This window comes from Sceloporus occidentalis, unplaced genomic scaffold (assembly GCF_023333645.1).
Source record: "Sceloporus occidentalis isolate IW3139 unplaced genomic scaffold, rSceOcc1.0.p SCAF_6, whole genome shotgun sequence".
NCBI classification, from domain to species: Eukaryota; Metazoa; Chordata; class Lepidosauria; order Squamata; family Phrynosomatidae; genus Sceloporus; species Sceloporus occidentalis.
In genome coordinates, this window is record NW_028316986.1 from 107,464,555 (window position 1) to 107,482,158 (window position 17,604).

Sequence of the window (17,604 nt, forward strand, 5' to 3'; positions counted from 1 at the left end):
GACAAACAGAATTTTAAAAAATAAGTTTTTAACTCAGTGCCCAAAATGCCAATCCAAATTAAGCAATTAGATTCTACTTTATTCAGAAAAAAATGTAAACTATTGTAAATCGTAAATCCTTTTGATTAAATAAACAATGAGACTAATAACTATACAACATCACCACCTACTACCACTTCTCGAGGCACACGGTGAGCTGGCTGCATGATGATGAATGATTAATCACTTAAGGACATAAACCATTCTTTGAAGCACCCCGTGAAATTCCATCTCTTGTCCTTCGGGGGTGCAGGCACCCTGGAACTACTGAATTATACAAATACTATTTTAGGGTATGCATCATATTCCCCTTTGAGACTTTGAAATTCCTCAGTTTGTTACTAACTAGGGCTGGGAATAGATCCAGTTTGAGATGTAAGGTTTCTCTGATAAGCTTTCACAAATCTAGTAATAATATTATGAGATACTTCATTTTGGGAGTTGGGAGACTCAATGCAACAAAATTATTTCTGTGGTAGGTATCAGTTTCATGAACACCAGCATAAGGCTGCAATCCTGTACACACTTATCTGGGAGTATGTAATGCTTGGTTCAGTGTAGAACATTGTTCATATGGTTACTGTAGTAGTTCACTGTATCCTCAAGAGGGCAGCATATCCTTTATGATCTACTAGCTCATTAAAACTCACTAATACTTTTCATTTTGCTTTGAGTTCCATGGGTCAAGCTGATATTATTAAAGAGTGTAATATCTAGTAAGTCCACATATTATTCAGTAAATATTTATTAACTGGGGAATAATGTATTGAACTGGCTTGATACAAGTAATAAATTAAACTTATTAAATTTCTTTGAAAAACAATTACTTTTCACAATGATTTGTATTTTCAGTATCTGCCTCTACAAAAATTGACATATCTTCAATGAATACAAAATTCAAACTGCTCAAGTGTTCAGAAGAAGATAGTAACTTCTCATCAAGAACACAGGTATATTACTCTGTGATTTGCTAATGCCTATGCAGACTGAGTAAGTACAGCAATGTAGGAAGTTCACTTTCAGGAAACATCACTCCACAAATACTAATAACTTAACTACTACAAAGTTCTCACCTTTAATATCTAATACTAAGTGTGGTTTCATCTTGCTGTAGATCCTGCCATCTGGATCAATACTCCAGTTTTGCTTTTCCTCATTCTGTTGAAGTGCCAAGCCCAGTTTTGCACCAGGAGTGATCAGATTTCCTACAATTGTCAAACAGAAGTCTTCTGCCACCTGTGGAGTAGAAATTATAAATCATAGCTTTGTTTTTATTTTGTTGTTAACTGATCTCGACCCATGGCAGCCCTGTGAATGAGACATTTCCAAGACTCCCTTGTCCTCTACTGCTCCGCTTAGGTCCAGCAAACTAATTCCTGTGACCTCCCTAATAAAGTCCATCCATCTAGCACACAGCCTTCCTCTCTTTCTGCTTCCCCCTAACTTTCCTAGCATTATTGTTTTTCCCCACGTGTTATGCCTTCTCATGATGTGTCCAAAGCACACCAGCCTCAACTGTATTATCTTGGCTTCCAGGGAGATTTCTGGTTTGATATGCTCTAGGACCCATTTTTTTGTCTTTTTGGACATCCATGGTATCTTCAGCACTCTTCTCCAGCACCACATCTCAAATGAATTGATTTTCTTCCCATCTTCTTTCTTAATTGTCTAACGCTCACATCCATACATGGTAATAGAGATTAAAATGTCTTGTATGATTCTAACTTTCGTGCTCATTTGTGTATCTTTGCATTTTAGGACCAAACTAGTAATTGCAATTTCATTGATAAAAATGTGGATATGATAATCTCAGAAAATTGAGAGTTTCTAGTTCTATTCCTATACCCTAAGAGATGAACTTGGAAAAAGTAATTTTTTAGCATGAAAACTCAGAATAATTTACTCCACCTTGGGTTCTACATAAGAAGAAAGGTGGGAAATAAAAATAAATAAATAAAAATTAGCATAGGCAGTGGTGATATCGGGCTGGGTGATTCTGGGAACTAAAATCAAACCCCCTCCAAAAAATTAAATTTATAAAAATGAAAGGGTTGTGGTATCACTTTTTAAGATTGACTGGTTTTTATTTTAGCAAGAACTGGATATAAACCCACTTTCTTCAGATGCAGTGAGAGGTGGTATTAAGGTCTCAGGTATAATGCATATTTATGCAGTTGAGGGAGTGGGGTGGAATGTACAGTTAGCCCTTCCTATACATGGATTTATTTATCCACAGATTCAAGTATCCATGGCTTGAAAATATTTTTACAATATATACATTCCAAAGAGCATACACTGAATTTGCCATTTTATACAAGGGACATCATTTTACTATGCCATTGTATTTATTGAGAGCATTAATGGATATTGGTATCCATGATGGGGTACTGGAACCAAACCCGAGGATACCAAGGGCCCACTGTAATAGGATCTAGAAAGATGCAAATTTTAGATTTATAGTAACTTTTTATAGTATTTTATTAATACTTTTTCAGGGCTCATGTTTGCCATATAGAAGAGGATATATTACTAGCGTGTTACCAAATTTTGAAAGATGAAAGACCAAAGTATCTTAATTGACATTCAAATATCTTGAATTACAAACATGGTGTATCTTGATACATATTCTCTCTTCATCAAAACAGCTTACTGAGCACATTTACTTCCAACTGAGTGCAAGCAATGGAGCTCACTATCTTACGAAAACATGTATGAACATCTAAGTGAGACACTCAAATGATCCATCTAATCTATTCTACTTTTACAAGGATTTGCTATCAGTCATCCTTTTAAATGTAGAAGAGGGGAGTGGGGCTGCTAACCTTTTTTTACACCTCCCAAATCTCCCTCACTGCTTCAAAGATCCCTGGAAACACACGGTTTAATTTTTTGTTTTTGTTTTATATCACCCCCATATACACCCAAATGCCCCAACATGCAGTTGATTCACAAACTCTATGCCCGCAACTTACCACCATGGCTAAAAACTGGCCAAAAATACAGGAAATGGAAACAGAAAGTGATTTCTAGTCACTTCCAGATCCCACATTTCAACTAATTTATGATTGAATGTGCAATAATGATACTTATTTGGGGGAGAGGGCAATTAATTACGCGTGTGCATAGTTTCTCACACAGTTACCATCCCAGTTTCAGGGGAGAACTCAAGGGTCTAAACATGGAGTTTCTTTATGTAAAACGTGTACTTTGTTACTGAACTATGGCCTTCCTTAATTCTACCGAGATCTAGGCTGCAAGAATTCAATGCACATGTCTCAATGTGCTCAAATGAAGGGACATAAAAGCCATGCTATAGAACACTACTTGAATGTTACCAAATGCCAGCACTCTTGGGGAAAAAACCTAACAGAAAACCTTTTGGTATTGTTTTAGGTGGGGTGTTAAACTTAACATCTCCACTTTTATACAGTACATTGCTTTAAGCCCACAGCTTCTGATCTGTTCCTGTCCAAACATGCTCATGGATTATAAAAAGGAAAGAAACCATCCCACTATTATGCAGTGGCCTGCACACTTGAAAAGTCTCTCCCTTTGGCACAATGCTGTGAGATCTTACACAACTTTTAAAGAGACAAACATACAGACACATGCCTTGTCACTCATACTCTTTTCATTTCATTTGATGTTAGAGCTTGAAAACAGTTAAGTACTTTGATCATAGAAGTATGTAACTCAGAGGGATTTTCTTTTGAGTTATTGTTTAGACTCAACTGTCAGGCTAGTGCTGGCAGGTACTATAGTGGCAATCCTTGATGTAGGTGCTGTTTGTAATTGATGCAGAAACAGCAAAAAAATATTCCTACAAGCCAGTAATATGGTGGCGACATTGTTGTTGTTGTTGCTTTAAAAGTTGGCTATTTGCAATTCAAAATTTCTCCCCAATGGCCCAGGGTTGGTTAACAACCATTACACTGAATTCTTGTCTCTGAAAGGCTCAGAATCCTAAATTGAATTCAGCAAAGGGAGCAGCAAAACAACAACAGAAACATACAGGGCTCCAAAACTGGTGCAAAGGGTTGACAGCTCTTGAAACAGAGAGTATCACTTATGGCTGGTATCCCTCGATGCTGCTTCTGCAACCCCTTGAAGCTTCTCTGGTTCCTGTAGAGGCTAGTGGGGTATTGGCGAGAGGAAAGATGAAGGAGCCTTTATGACATGGCAGGCAATTTGGCCAAACATCATTCAGACCTCTTCAATGCCTTTGCCTCACTATTGGTTCTGGATGTTATGAGACCTATATGGACTTTTCTCTCTTTAAAGAAACAGTGTTCTAAAAATTGGAATGTACTGTAATGGAACATCAGTGCTCCCCTCTTTTCCCCTACTCCTCCAATAAGGAGGAGGAGGAGGAAGAATGGTCAAGGACCCTGGGATAAGTCACAAATATTGAACCATACAATTCCTTTGGGGTTTTTTTCTCTCTGAGAGACCTTAGAGTTCTAAAAAGGAAACACACTCTGATGCTGGTGGTGCTGAGAACCACAGCTACAAATTGCACAGCCAACAGTAATATTTACTTTGTCTGAAGGGAAGCTTTTTCCCTTCTTACTCCTATCTCCTCCCAAAATGGATGGGAGCCAAGCCTGTTATGCAAAGGACTGATGCCATCTTAGATCCTTCCCATGCAATGCTCCTGGATAAAGCAAGTCTACTAGAGAGTGAGTAGGAGCACTGACAATACAGGGCCCAGTCCCTGCTGAATGCTAGAGGAGGAACTCACTGGTGACATTATTCTGAAGACCTGCTGGAGCCAACCACATTAATATACAGAAAACAAATGCTATGGAAAACCATAGCAGAACCTTCTATAACAATGCAGAAATGGGTAGAAAGCTTAATTTCTAAAATTTAAAACGTAAGTAGAATGTGTCAATTTCAGTTAGCTATTTCTAGAATTAGAGAAGTCTGTTAACCATTCTTGTATGAAAAGCATATGAAAGATACTGAGTATATTTTATTTGATTTATATCCTGTCTTTTTCCATACAGGATCCAAGAATCCAAGAACTGCATACCTTAACAAGACATGTTTCATACACAACCTTACCCTACATTTGATGAATCCATCTTGATAAATCCAGATTTGCTCATCAGTTTTAGTATTTTCTACAGCTTGTATCCTCAGAAGATTCAAGTCATCTAGGTTGCCATCAGTTGACATACATTTTCCATTTCCTCTATTTTTAAGTCTGAAGTAGACTCTTTTCTGTAAAAGGATCACAAGCCTTGAACTATACTATCGACAGTATTATTTTTCTCCAGCATAAGCACTTAAAATTGCTTTCACCCTTCTACCACCAATAGTATAACCTGGATTAGAGAAGCATATACACACCACACACACAAACCACACATATACATATATGATACACATGCAAATTTAGATACATGTCACACAATACTTTTACTATATGAATATTATTTGTACATAGGAAAAGGCATGCATTTAATTGTATCCTTTCATTCTTGTAACACTAAACCAACTGGGATTTTTTTTTCTAAAATGAAAACAGCATCAAAATATTTTAATAAATAAATTAACTACATTTGTATGTAACAATATACATTGGGATACACGCCCTCAGAGTTGTGGTCTCCTTTGGAGGTTTTTAAACAGAGGCTGGATGGCCACCTGTTGGGAGGGCTTTGATTCTCTGTTCCTGCATGGCAAAACAGCCCTTGGGTTCTCTTCCAACCCTATGATTCTGTGATTCCCTGTAAATAAACCTTTTCCCGTGTAGAAGTCATGGCCAAAGTCTTCTATCACAGTGCACATTACACATGTTTATGTATAATTATCTATACAGTAAAGGGGCTAAGAAACCTGTTAGTGAATTGTGAAGAAACACAACGAGACAATGACAAGAGTCTGGATATATATCTGCACTCTGTGCACAATGGTGCCCAGTTCTAATTCCCACAGATGCAAGACCACTTACATAGACCTAAGTCGCCAGCAGGATTCTAGCATATACAAAAAGTGGCAAATGTAAGTGGCTTTCCCCCCTACCAGGCATTTAAGTATAATTAAACTAGGCCTGACTTTTCACATATTTTTTTAGAAAGAAGATGTAAATAAGAAGAAATGTTACTTGAAAATTCAAATATCTGAGAAAAAGCTGAACTTCTGACTTATGGAACTGCACAAATTTTAAGGGAAGGCATTCTTTGATTGTTTACTTTTGAATAGTCTAGGCCAGTAGAAAAAACAGAGAAAACAGAGATGGGAAATTGTGGGTCTAGGAGCTAATTTAATTTCTCACCTGGTCCCACAGCAGCCCTCACTCAGGGATGTAGCCAAGGGAGGGGTTCTTGGGGTCCAGACCCCCCCTTCCATTAGAAAAATGAATGGTGTGTGCTGCTGCACCGCTGCACTCAAGCCCCATTATAATGGTGGCACTTAGTCTGGACCCCCCCCCCCTTCCTAAAATCCTAGCTACGTCCCTGCCTCACTTTATAATAATTTGGCACCATGACAGCAAGCAGAAATAAGGTGTGGGGGAGACAGAGCCTAGAAAATTTCCAGTTGCTCTGGATCCCATTCTGCATTACATGTCATGTGGAGAGTGGATGCCTTGTTTTAAAGGAGAACTGTGTTTCTTGTAATTGTAGGTTGCCCATCCCTGTATTAAAAGATTCCTATAATGCAATGACCAGTGCAGTAATACTCAAGATTATGAAAGGCTATTGGATTTGTATTATATGCTCTGATTAAAATGGCGCCTTTAGTCAATACAAAGACAAGAAGACTGAATACAAACAGAATTAAAGTAAAAGCAGAAAGATTTGAGACCAGTACATAGATTGCATCCCACAAAGGGCTGTTTTTCTTACCTGCAATAGAGGTCGTAGAGATCCTATTTTCTTGTAGCCACTGGACTCACACCAGTTTGGTATTTTTTTAGGTGCTAATAATATCTGACGGCCTCTATAATTATTGTGTTCATAGATAATCCATCTGAAACAAACTAAGTTTTACTACCTATATTATGTACTACATAAAGTGTAAAATAATTTAAAAGAAATAAAATTCCTTTAAAATTTTCATAGCCATAGCATATATGTACCTACATTTTCCTGCAGCATGAGCAACCCTGGGTTGTTTATTATATCCCTTCAAATCTAGTGAGACTTGTTTTATATAAATACATCTAAGCTAGAGGCACTGTGTGTATATTACAACAGTGTATATTTGGGTGTGATAAAGGCTTTGATAAAAACTTGTATTTAAAAAGGACTCATACAAAGCAAGGTGGTGCTACTAAAAAAAGATGAGATGCAAGCAAACCTCTTCTTTGTTCCAGCCACCACATCCTTTACCATACCATACTACTAATACTGACTGATTGACATTCATTTCCAGAGTATCTTGATATGCAACACCCCGGTCGCACTAATGGAGGGACAGGCAGTAAGGAGTGCTCCCAAACAGATATGTATGCACTTCCCTTCATTAATACGATCACAGTGAGAACGGAGGTGGTGTGGAAAAGTCCTAAGCCTAAGAAAAGCAGAAAACTGAAAAAAGCAAAACAAAACATAAAAGACATGGAGAACATGAAAGTACCAAAGTTTTTTTTAAAAAACAAGCAGACAAACTGACATTTGGACAGTGCAAAGCAGATTATGTTAATATATTAGAAGAAAGCAGCAACACTGGAAGGGTGTGTGTGTGTGTGTAATGGTGAGTGAGAGTGGAACTCTGCTTTCAGTAAACATAGTGTACAATGGCACTGTGTCTACAAATCCATTTCATGTACCAGATCAGATTTGGGGAACTATTTCCTTACTATTCAGTTAAAATTATAGCACAATTAGATCATGCCTTCCTACACAAGTTGCTACTGACAACTAAAGTCAGTTAAACTTTCCAATTCGCTTTAGTTTTTCAAATTCTACAATACAAAGGGTGAAATCCTCTGGGTGGACTCTGACAAGCTGCTATTTCTCAGCCTCCTCATATGTAAATGCGAACACAGTGATAGCATCTTTGTTCAAAGAGCTTATAAGGAAGCCCTATGTACCGTCATAGAATCAAGCGAAGTAAAAGGGTTGTTTTTTTTACAACACATCAAATGCTACTGAATTCTGTGAATGATAAACATCTACATTCAAAAGGCAACTTACATGCCACCATGGACTTCTACTGAAGCTACTTGAGGATTGTAGCCAAGGAAGTGAAGATTTACAACTTCTGTAGTAAATTCCAATTTCCTTCCCTTGAAGTTTTCCTTTTCAAAGAGAGCTATCACTGGCTCAGAAAGTTCCTATTTTAAAGAAAATATTTTCATAAGTTTACAGAATGTTGTGGGCAGTTATACAATAATCATGAAATTTAATTCAAGTTTTCCCATTTCGCTTTGAGAAACTATTTTCATAAGCCAACACTGCTATTACATTTTTCCAAAACTTCATTTCCTAGTGACTTCAAGTTAGCAGTTTCAACAATTCTCCCACAGTGAGAGCATCTGGTGAATCTAATTCAGTCACCAAGGTATTCTGAAAGAATTCAAGTTCCTAGCCACATGTTTTTCCACCCCTACCATAGCACAGGCTAAATAACATAATACACCTTTTAGTTATATATTCAGAGAAATGAAAAGTAAGTTGTATAGTACAGAACTGGTTAGATGGCAACCTTCAATAAAATCTATTACTCATAAAAGAGTTATTCCAAGTGTGGGATATAAACTGTAAGAAGCAAGATGATGACTTACAACCACACCTTCTATTCTTGGCAGCATTTTCATGAGTCAGCAACAGGTATAATTGCCAAAGTTCCCCTAAAGCTATATTGACAAACAGGTGTGCTTTCAACAATCCAAACTGGAAAATCCTGACACTTGTGAGATAAGTATAACATTTTACACATTTGGGGTTAAATGTAATAATTTCTCCCAACTACAGTAGATCTTCTAAGGCAATTGAATTTACAAATAGATGTAATGGATTGGCAAGACCAACAATTGGCTTTAGCCCTTATTCTCTATATGAGAGTCACTTCATAGCACTTCAAATGGCCTAAGCAGCTCACAACACATAAGAAATCAATTTGAGGCATGAGATCAAAGATGCCAGAGTATTTTCCTAGGCATTGGTATTATAGGTATTGAAAAGAACTCAATAATTTCTTTGAAGAGTTAGACTCAAGATTACCAGTATAGTTATATGAGAGGGATCTGGTAAATACAGAAATCCTAGAGACTCCAAAAACATATGCTACTCAACGCTCTTGAAGTCTAAAACCTTGTTAAAGTAGGACTCCTGTATGCAGAAGCAAAGCTGATCCTTCCAATTCACCCAGAACAAATGATATATCATTTCCGAGATCTCCTTTTCAAAATTAGTGTTAAGCTGGTTACTTTCTAATTTTCTTGGTTGGCTGCTTGCCAAGTGAGGTAGCGGCAGTGGTGTAACCAAAAGTGGTGAACCGTGCTGCTCTGTTCTTGATGCTCAAAGGCCATTCCTCCCTGGAGTGAGAGAAGCACCAAATGCCTAGTTCTCTGAGCCAGGAAACTGGGGCCTAGCGTACATTCTTTTGACCTGGTGCTGCTCTCTAAAGAGGGCAGGAGCACCAACAGGTCCCCATTAATTTTGAATGTCATTAATAACATGATGCAAAATAGTTAAGATGTTTTTTTAAAATGTCCAGAATTCATAAGCAGTTTTCCTAATACATGTACAGAAGGATGGGCTACAAATGTCCTAAATAAATGGTCCCATTCTACCATGCAGTTGCTCTGTATTTAAGAGATGTCACATTCAACAGTATGTTTCTCTGTGTCAATCTCCTTTAGAATGAGCTATTTTACAACTTATCTTCAGGTTTCTCTCTCTTTATTTGCTTCTGCAGCATAGCCATTCATTCCAATACCTCCCTACACTGGTTTAAAAATAAGTCAAAAGTTCAGCTTTATACAGCTCCCAAACTCTTTCATATTAAACTTACAATATTTACAACTTGTATAGACTTCAAGACTGATTGGGGTAGGCAACCCATTGCAGAGAGATCAGGATAGGCTCCTTCTTCTAATACAAACTGATTACCAGAGAAGTCTTCCTTATCATATGCAATCCAGCTACAAGAAAAGAAGAAAAAAGGAAAATTCTTATTGCATGCCTTCAAGTCATTTCTGATTTATGACAACCTATCATAGCAAGAATTCTTTAGAGGAGATTTGCCACTGCCTTCCTCTGAGAATGAGAGAGTGCGATTGTAAAAAAGACAAAATAACTACTGGAATAAGATCACTTATTTGCTGATCAGATACAGTATGCATTGAACCTAACAATGCAGCTCTAATTTCTGTAAAGATGGTTGACAACACACACAATGTAATACAGTAAAATATGCAAAACATGGATTCCTAACCTCACTGGCTAATGGAAAATGAAATTACATTCCCGGTGTTCTGATCCATTTATTTTCATGACAGAAAATATGGTTTCAAACCACTTCTAGCACCTTTGAAGTGTATCATTTATTTTTATTCACAATCACTCCCTATGTGATTATATTTTTAAAAACCTAGACAGTACTCTTCAAAAAAGAAAACATAGGTCTCGGACAAGCTCCAGTAACATGCACAACCAACACTAGCCCCATATGGATAAATACACTGATAGCAAAAGATGTACACAGTCTTGTGAATAGGGCCAGGATGATCCACATCTGTTCCATAGTCAGAAATTTCCTTCTGTAAGTATAATCTTGTTTGACTGGTGTTCACTGATTCAATTTTGTACTCACCTGCCAGATAATACTTTTGAAGACTTAACAGGAAATGCCTTTTCAAGTTGAGAAATGTCTTTCACAAATATTTGACTGTTACCCTGGAACTCTGGCTCTGAAAATAACTGGACCTTTAAATATAAAGAAGATTGTATTCACTAAACAGTACATTCAACTATTAAACAGATAATTCTAGTCTTACTGTTATGAATAATGTACAAAGCTAATAATTTTTTTCAAAAGTATACAAAACCTATAGAGTGGATGAGATCTCATCAGAGAGATGTACCATAAAGTTTCCATGGACAGAACTACACTTCATCTCCCCTTAAGAAATCGACTTTTAATTGTCTCCCATTCTACCGGCTGTAAGGGCAGAGCCAGATGCTTCTCTGATGTTCCTAACTCTCCACCAGCTATGAAATAGTTGTGAAGTGGGGGCTACAACAGTTAAAAGGGGACTCTTGAGGAGAGGCTGCTTGCTATTCAAGGTTGATGGACAAAGACCAAAAGAAGAAAAGAAGGTGACTTACAATAACCATAGGACATATGCCATCATAACTCACTAAATGATCCTAACCTTTATATTTAAAATCTGTCTCATGCTAAAGCAGACCTGCAAAACCTGGCAGTAGGTAGAGGCCAAAATTAAAATAGGCTAAACTTCAGGCCGCAGATGGTTTTAATTAAATATCTATGAATTGATATTATTAACTGATATTAATAATATTAATTAGAATTAATTAATATTAATTTCATTCTCCGCCATTGCCATCACCTGGCCTTCTTCTTGAGAGAAAGCTGAGCAGCAGGGGAGCCAACAGGACAATCATTCATTCCTCCTCCTCCTCCTCCTCCCATAAATGGCCCTCTCCTCAGGAGGAGGCTGAGCAGTAGAGGATCCTTGAAGCTGTTCCACATCCCCATGAGTCGCCCAAAATCCTTTGGTGGGCCACATGTGGTCCCTGAGCCGTATGTCGTGCAGGCCTGTGCTAAAGGAACCATTACATCCAACCATCTCTATTCAGATGACTGCAATGAGATTCTTTTTATGAGATTACATGCTGGCTCAGTTCCCTGACCTGCAAGCAAAATTTTTCTAGAAAGGTACTGCACTGTTTAGAGTCGAAGGCTTTCATGGCTAGCATCCATAGTTTTTTGTGGGGTTTTCAGGCTATGTGGCCATGTTCTAGAAGAGTTTATTCCTGACGTTTTGTCAGCATCTATGGTTGGTATCTTCAGAGAATGCTTGCCTGGAAAGGAGTTGGGTATGTATATACTATGTGACCCAGGGAAGGCAGGAGTGATTTGTTTGTGTATTGTTCTGTTGCTAATGGCAGGCATCAGGGTGGGATTTGGTATGCAATAGAGGATTAGTGTCTGATTGATTAGTGCTCATTGTCTGCTGGGAAACCCCTTATCATGGGAAATTTCTCATTTGCATTTGTTGAGTCTTCATCTTGCTATTTTTCAGGACTGGTAGCCAACCCTTGTTTACTTTAAGGGTTTCCTCTTTCCTGTTGAAACTGTCCAGATGTTTGTGGATTTCAATGGCTTCCCTGTGCATCCTCACATGGTAGTTGTTGGCATGGTCCAGAATTTCAGTGTTTTCAAACAGCATTTTATGCCCAGGATGGTTTATCACATGTTCTGCTACTGCTGATTTTTCCAGCTGACCCAGTCTGCAGTGTCTCTCGTATTCCTTGATTCTTGTTTGCACACTGCATTTGGTGGTCCCTATGGAGACTTGTCCGCAGCTGTATGGTATGCGGTAAACTCCTGCGACTGTAAGAGGGTCTCTCTGGTCCTTGGCTGAGCGCAACATTAGCTGGATTTTCTTCATCGGTTTGTAAACCATTTGAAGGTTGTGTTTCCTCACCAATTTCCCTATTCTGTCTGTGACCCCTTTGATATATGGTAAAAATACCTTCCCTTTGGGTGGTTGTCTTCCCTCCTCTGGATTTTTCTGGGCATGGCGGCCCTTCTGATGTCTGAGCTGGAATAACCATTAGTTTGTAGAGCCTGGGGTCCAGCTGCTTCAGTTCATCTTCCAAGAAGTGGGGTTCACAGATCCGTTTTGCCCAGTCTACCAGTGTTTTTATTGTCCTGGGTGATGGTTGGAGTTCTTGTGCAGGTATCTGTCCATATGTGTAGGTTTTCTGTATACTGTGTGGCCCAAATGTTGGTTAGGTTTGCGGATGACAAGGACATCCAAGAATGACAGTGTTCCTTCCTTTTCTTTTTCCATGGTGAATTGGATGTTAGGGTGTATATTGTTCAGATGGTTCAGGAACACAGCCAGATCTTCTCCATGGCTCCAAATGTGAAAGCGTCATTCACGTATCGGAACCGAGTTGTGGGCTTTTTCGGTGCTGTTTCCAGGGCTTGCTTTTCAAAGTATTTCATATAAAGGTTTGCTATCACAGGACTTAGAGGGCTTCCCATTGCTACCTCATCTCTCTGCTCGTAGAATCCACTGTCCCATGTCAGGATGCACAGGGAACCCATTGAAATCTACAAACACCTGGTCAATTTCAACAGGAAAGAGGAAAACCTTAAAGTAAACAAGGTTTGGCTACCAGTCCTGAAAAATAGCAAGATCAAGACTCAACAAATGGAAATGACAAATCTTCCAGGGTCAGGGGTTTCCCAGCAGACAATGAGCACTAATCAAGCAGACACTAATCCTCTTTTGCATACCCTCCCACCCCGAGGCCTGCCATTAGCAACAGAACAATACACATGCAAATCACTCCTGCTTTCCCAGGATCACACAGTATATATGTACCGCCACACATACCAGGACTATTTCTTTTTAATTAACAGTTATGCCCATTTTTCTCCCCACAACCTATTTTTTATTCAGGCTAAGGAGAAAGAATGCACCACCCTCCAGATGATGGTGTCCTTTAACTCCCATCATCACTGGCTATGCTAGCTAGGTATGATGACAAGAGTTGCAATCCAAGAGCACCTTGATAATTACAGGCTTCCTAGTGTTCCTTTTGTCTATAGTATTGTAGTTTTGGTTTGCTCTCTCAATTTACTTTGCAAGACGTTGCAATTTTTACCTTAAATTTCCCTGAAGGGTCACTGGTGATATCCTAAAATGTGTGGAGAACAAAGACAAAAAAAGAAAATGAAACAATGATACAAAAATATGCTGATAAATGAGTTCCAGAATAAAAATACAAATGTGATGGAATAAAAAAAAATCTGTAATCATTTAAAAAATATCTTCTTACCAAAGTTATGGGTTGAACTGAAGATATTTTAGAACCCTTGGCTCCCCAGGCCTCATAGTTGGAGTACATTCCTTTTTCAAGGATGTACTGTTCTCCCGTAAAGTCAGGATTTTCATAAGCCACCCACCTGAAAAATAAGTCATCTATATTTTACTAGAATTTTACACACTCTTGCATGCTAGAATTTTTTGCAAGCCTCTCATGCAGAAACTTTATATTGTAATCCTCAAGTTTTGCATGGGTCCGAATACCCACAACACACTAGCGTCATCATAATGGAGACAAAGGCGGGTTACAAACCGCCATATAGTACGTGACGAGCACGTACTAGGGTTAGGAAGAGGCGGTGCTTCCGCACCCCCTAACTCTAGTACGCGCTCTGCGCGCACAAAATGGCGGCGGCCGTGCCACACGGCCGCCGCCATTTTGACGTAGCGGACACGCTGCGTCCGCACATCACACCCCAGAAATGACGTTGCGAGTGAGTGACTAGCGCCTCGCGGCGTCTCTTCTGGGGCCTGAGAAGGAGCGCAATTTCCGCGCTCCTTCTCTGCAGCGTCCAGGAGCCGTGCGGTTTAAAGGCTGCAGCTCCCGGACGCTGCAAGCAGAGGCGGAGCCAGACCGCTGCTTTTCGGCGGTCTGTAACCTGCCAAGGTAATAATAGCAAAGCATGCATTGTTGGACATCTACGATACTTTTTCAGTTGATACTGTTATCTTGACTTTATGACTACATGTATAAATATTTTTCATTCCAATTTGTTAGCAAACAACTAAGAGAACAAAAAATTTATGCCATGTTACCAGGCTATATAAGATCTATCATGTTGCCACGCTTACAGCCTATGTCACCCCTCCCAGGAAATGTCACTTTCTGTCATGCTGGTAAAACTTGTTTTTCTTGCAACCACGTGAAAATAAAGCTTTTAAAAACCATATATGAATTCTCTTAGAATAATGTTCTTATTTTGAACAGCAATAATTTATCTTTCTCAGGCTACATCCACATGGAAGAAATAATCCCGTTTGACACCACTTTAACTGCCATGGTTCAATGCTAAGGAATTCTAGGAACTGTAGTTTGTTGTGGCACCACACCACCACTCTGATGCCACAACAAACTACAGTTCCCAGAATTCCATTGCACTGAACCATGGCAATTAAAGTCGTGTCAAACTGGACTATTTTGACCATGTGGGTGCAACTTCAGCCCCATACAAGGCAAGATGTAACTAGGCCTTAAGCTTTTATTTCAAAAAACTTGAAACAATTATCAACATGGGGAATTTAAAAAACCAAAATATGTTTCTTTTGTCCATATTTTGCTTCACATTTTGTTTATCATTTCTACTAATACGGATTCATTTTTCTCCACCTTATTCAACAGAGTGTTAACTAATAATCTAAGGCATATTCTTTGAAACACACCCAAATTGCCCTGTAAACTGCTTAGCAATCCAAGTGACAGAGGTATGAACAGTACATTAACCACAAAGTTTGATTTGAAATGGTCATGTTCGCACTTGAACATTACACGCGGAGTTCTGAAAACAGATCAGGCTTGGACTTCCATTTCTGTGAACAGGAAGCTATCCTGCTAATATTATTCACTTATAATAAAAATACAGTAATAGTGTTCCATATAGAGAGTCTAACCATAGAACAAGTGCTTTGTTTCCTCATTCTACACTAAGATCTCTAATAAAACATGTTGAGTGCTTGGCAGTACAGGTTTTCTTTCCTGTCAATGCTAGCATGTAACAGCCTTGGGTTTGGGCTAGCCACATATCCACAGGAATCCAGGCATCACAGAAACGACTTTGGAAGCAGGAAAAAACATATTGATTCTAGATTATTCAAATATCAGCTATCATCTGAGACATGATTCTCACATGCTTGGGAGCAAGAGACAGAAGTTAAAACATAGTATAGATATGGCAGTGATATATAAAATCAATGGAAACAAAGAGCAGAAATCCCTCGATCTCTGCAAAACTACTAGCTTAGTTTAGATGTTTTTTCCAGTGGTTGCACACCACTGCTATATATTGTCCTATCCTGTCCTGTCTTATTATCATAGTCTGTTGCCTAATATCAAACCAACATTCCTTAGTTGAGATGTAATGTGGAACTCTGGCTTAATGCTAGCCAGCATGTCTGCACTGAAACACGTCTCCATAAACCCAGGGTCTAAACCTAGTTACACAAGGTCTTTATGGCTATGTAAAGAAAAAATGTTATTAGGGACATAGGTGTGATACAGTACTTATTATTTATATACATTTTGATTAAAACTTATTTCTTGGCCTCAGAAATGTTGTCTCTCTCCTAGTCTCCCCAGTGAGTTAGCCCTATTTGGACTACATGCAACTTTAATACATGCATGGGTGGGGGTGGATAGAAAAAGTAATAATATTACTGATGCATAATTTAATGAATTATATACTGTGAACTATTAATGATCCAGAAGACAGAATAAATAGTAATGGAACTTATTCCTTTTTGTAGCAATGGTCCAAGTATTCCTTCCACATTCATCTTTACTTCCGTTCTCAATGAAATTGTTTGTTACAGCTCTACTGTAAGTCATAGAGCCATAGAATCATAGAGCCGGAAGGGGCCTCATGGGCCATCAAGTCCAACCTCCTGCTCCATGAAAGATTTCCAGCTAAAGCTGGACTGCTGAACTGCTCTTACAATCAAGAACTTCCTTCTAATGTTCAATCAAAATCTATTCGCCTGTAACTTCAAACCATTAGACCTGGTCCTATCCTCTGGGACAGCAGAGAACAGGCCTTCCCACTCCTCTATGTGACAGCCCTTGAGGAATTTAAAGAGCGCAATCATGTCACTCCTCAGTCTTCTCTTTAGCAAGCTAAACTCCTTCAACCCAGCTCTTTCAACCTTTTCTCATCTGTTTTGTTTTCTGTACCTCTTATCATCCTTGTTGCCCTTCTCTGAACTTGTTCCAACTTGTCTATATCCTACTTAAAATGAGACACCTAGAACTGATCACAGTACTTCGGATGAGGCCTAACCAAGGCAAGTGCCTGGTAGATGTTTACAAAAAATAAAAATGTTCAGCAAGTCATGTTTATTTCTTAGTAACAACAGCCCGCTGTCTACTTGATAATTTGTTCAATATCCAGCACTTACTAAACTATTTTTGGACTTCACATCAGGAATCTTTCTTCTCCACGTGCTATACAAAATTCAATTTTATTTAATATCTAGGCTGATGAAAGGTTCTGGAAAAATATTTTGTGAGTTTTTGATTGCCCCTAATAAAGACATTGACCTAACTAAAAATATAAGTAAGACTGTGATATATCCCAAGTGTCTTTGGGAAAACAAATAAATCGAGGATTCTAGGAATAAATTCTCAGGTTATCTATGAAATCAAACCAATCAGTCTGATTTGTCATCTCCACAATCATATAGACATTTATCTGAAAGTAAGCCCCTCTGGATGCAAGCGACTTAATGGTGAATATACTTGTATAGAACTGCAATAAAAAATAATGAATATAAACAAATATAATTTTCTCTTTAGACTACCGGTCCTTGTG

The 17,604-nt window shown here is 38.5% G+C and overlaps 1 protein-coding gene across 6 annotated transcripts in view; it reads right to left on the bottom strand.

Annotated features, from left to right (window-relative positions):
* CRYBG1 (crystallin beta-gamma domain containing 1) overlaps window positions 1-17,604 on the bottom strand; it is a 150,089-nt gene that overhangs the window by 2,714 nt on the left and 129,771 nt on the right. For all 6 annotated transcript variants that reach the window (XM_089530648.1, XM_089530651.1, XM_089530652.1 and 3 more), the window contains 8 exons: window positions 14,037-14,163; window positions 13,863-13,895; window positions 10,810-10,922; window positions 10,009-10,138; window positions 8,187-8,326; window positions 6,894-7,017; window positions 5,107-5,265; window positions 1,113-1,275 (listed from right to left, as the gene is read on the bottom strand). In XM_089530648.1, the coding sequence (XP_089386774.1) occupies window positions 1,113-1,275; window positions 5,107-5,265; window positions 6,894-7,017; window positions 8,187-8,326; window positions 10,009-10,138; window positions 10,810-10,922; window positions 13,863-13,895; window positions 14,037-14,163 (989 nt within the window). The remainder of the gene's footprint in view (window positions 1-1,112; window positions 1,276-5,106; window positions 5,266-6,893; window positions 7,018-8,186; window positions 8,327-10,008; window positions 10,139-10,809; window positions 10,923-13,862; window positions 13,896-14,036; window positions 14,164-17,604) is intronic.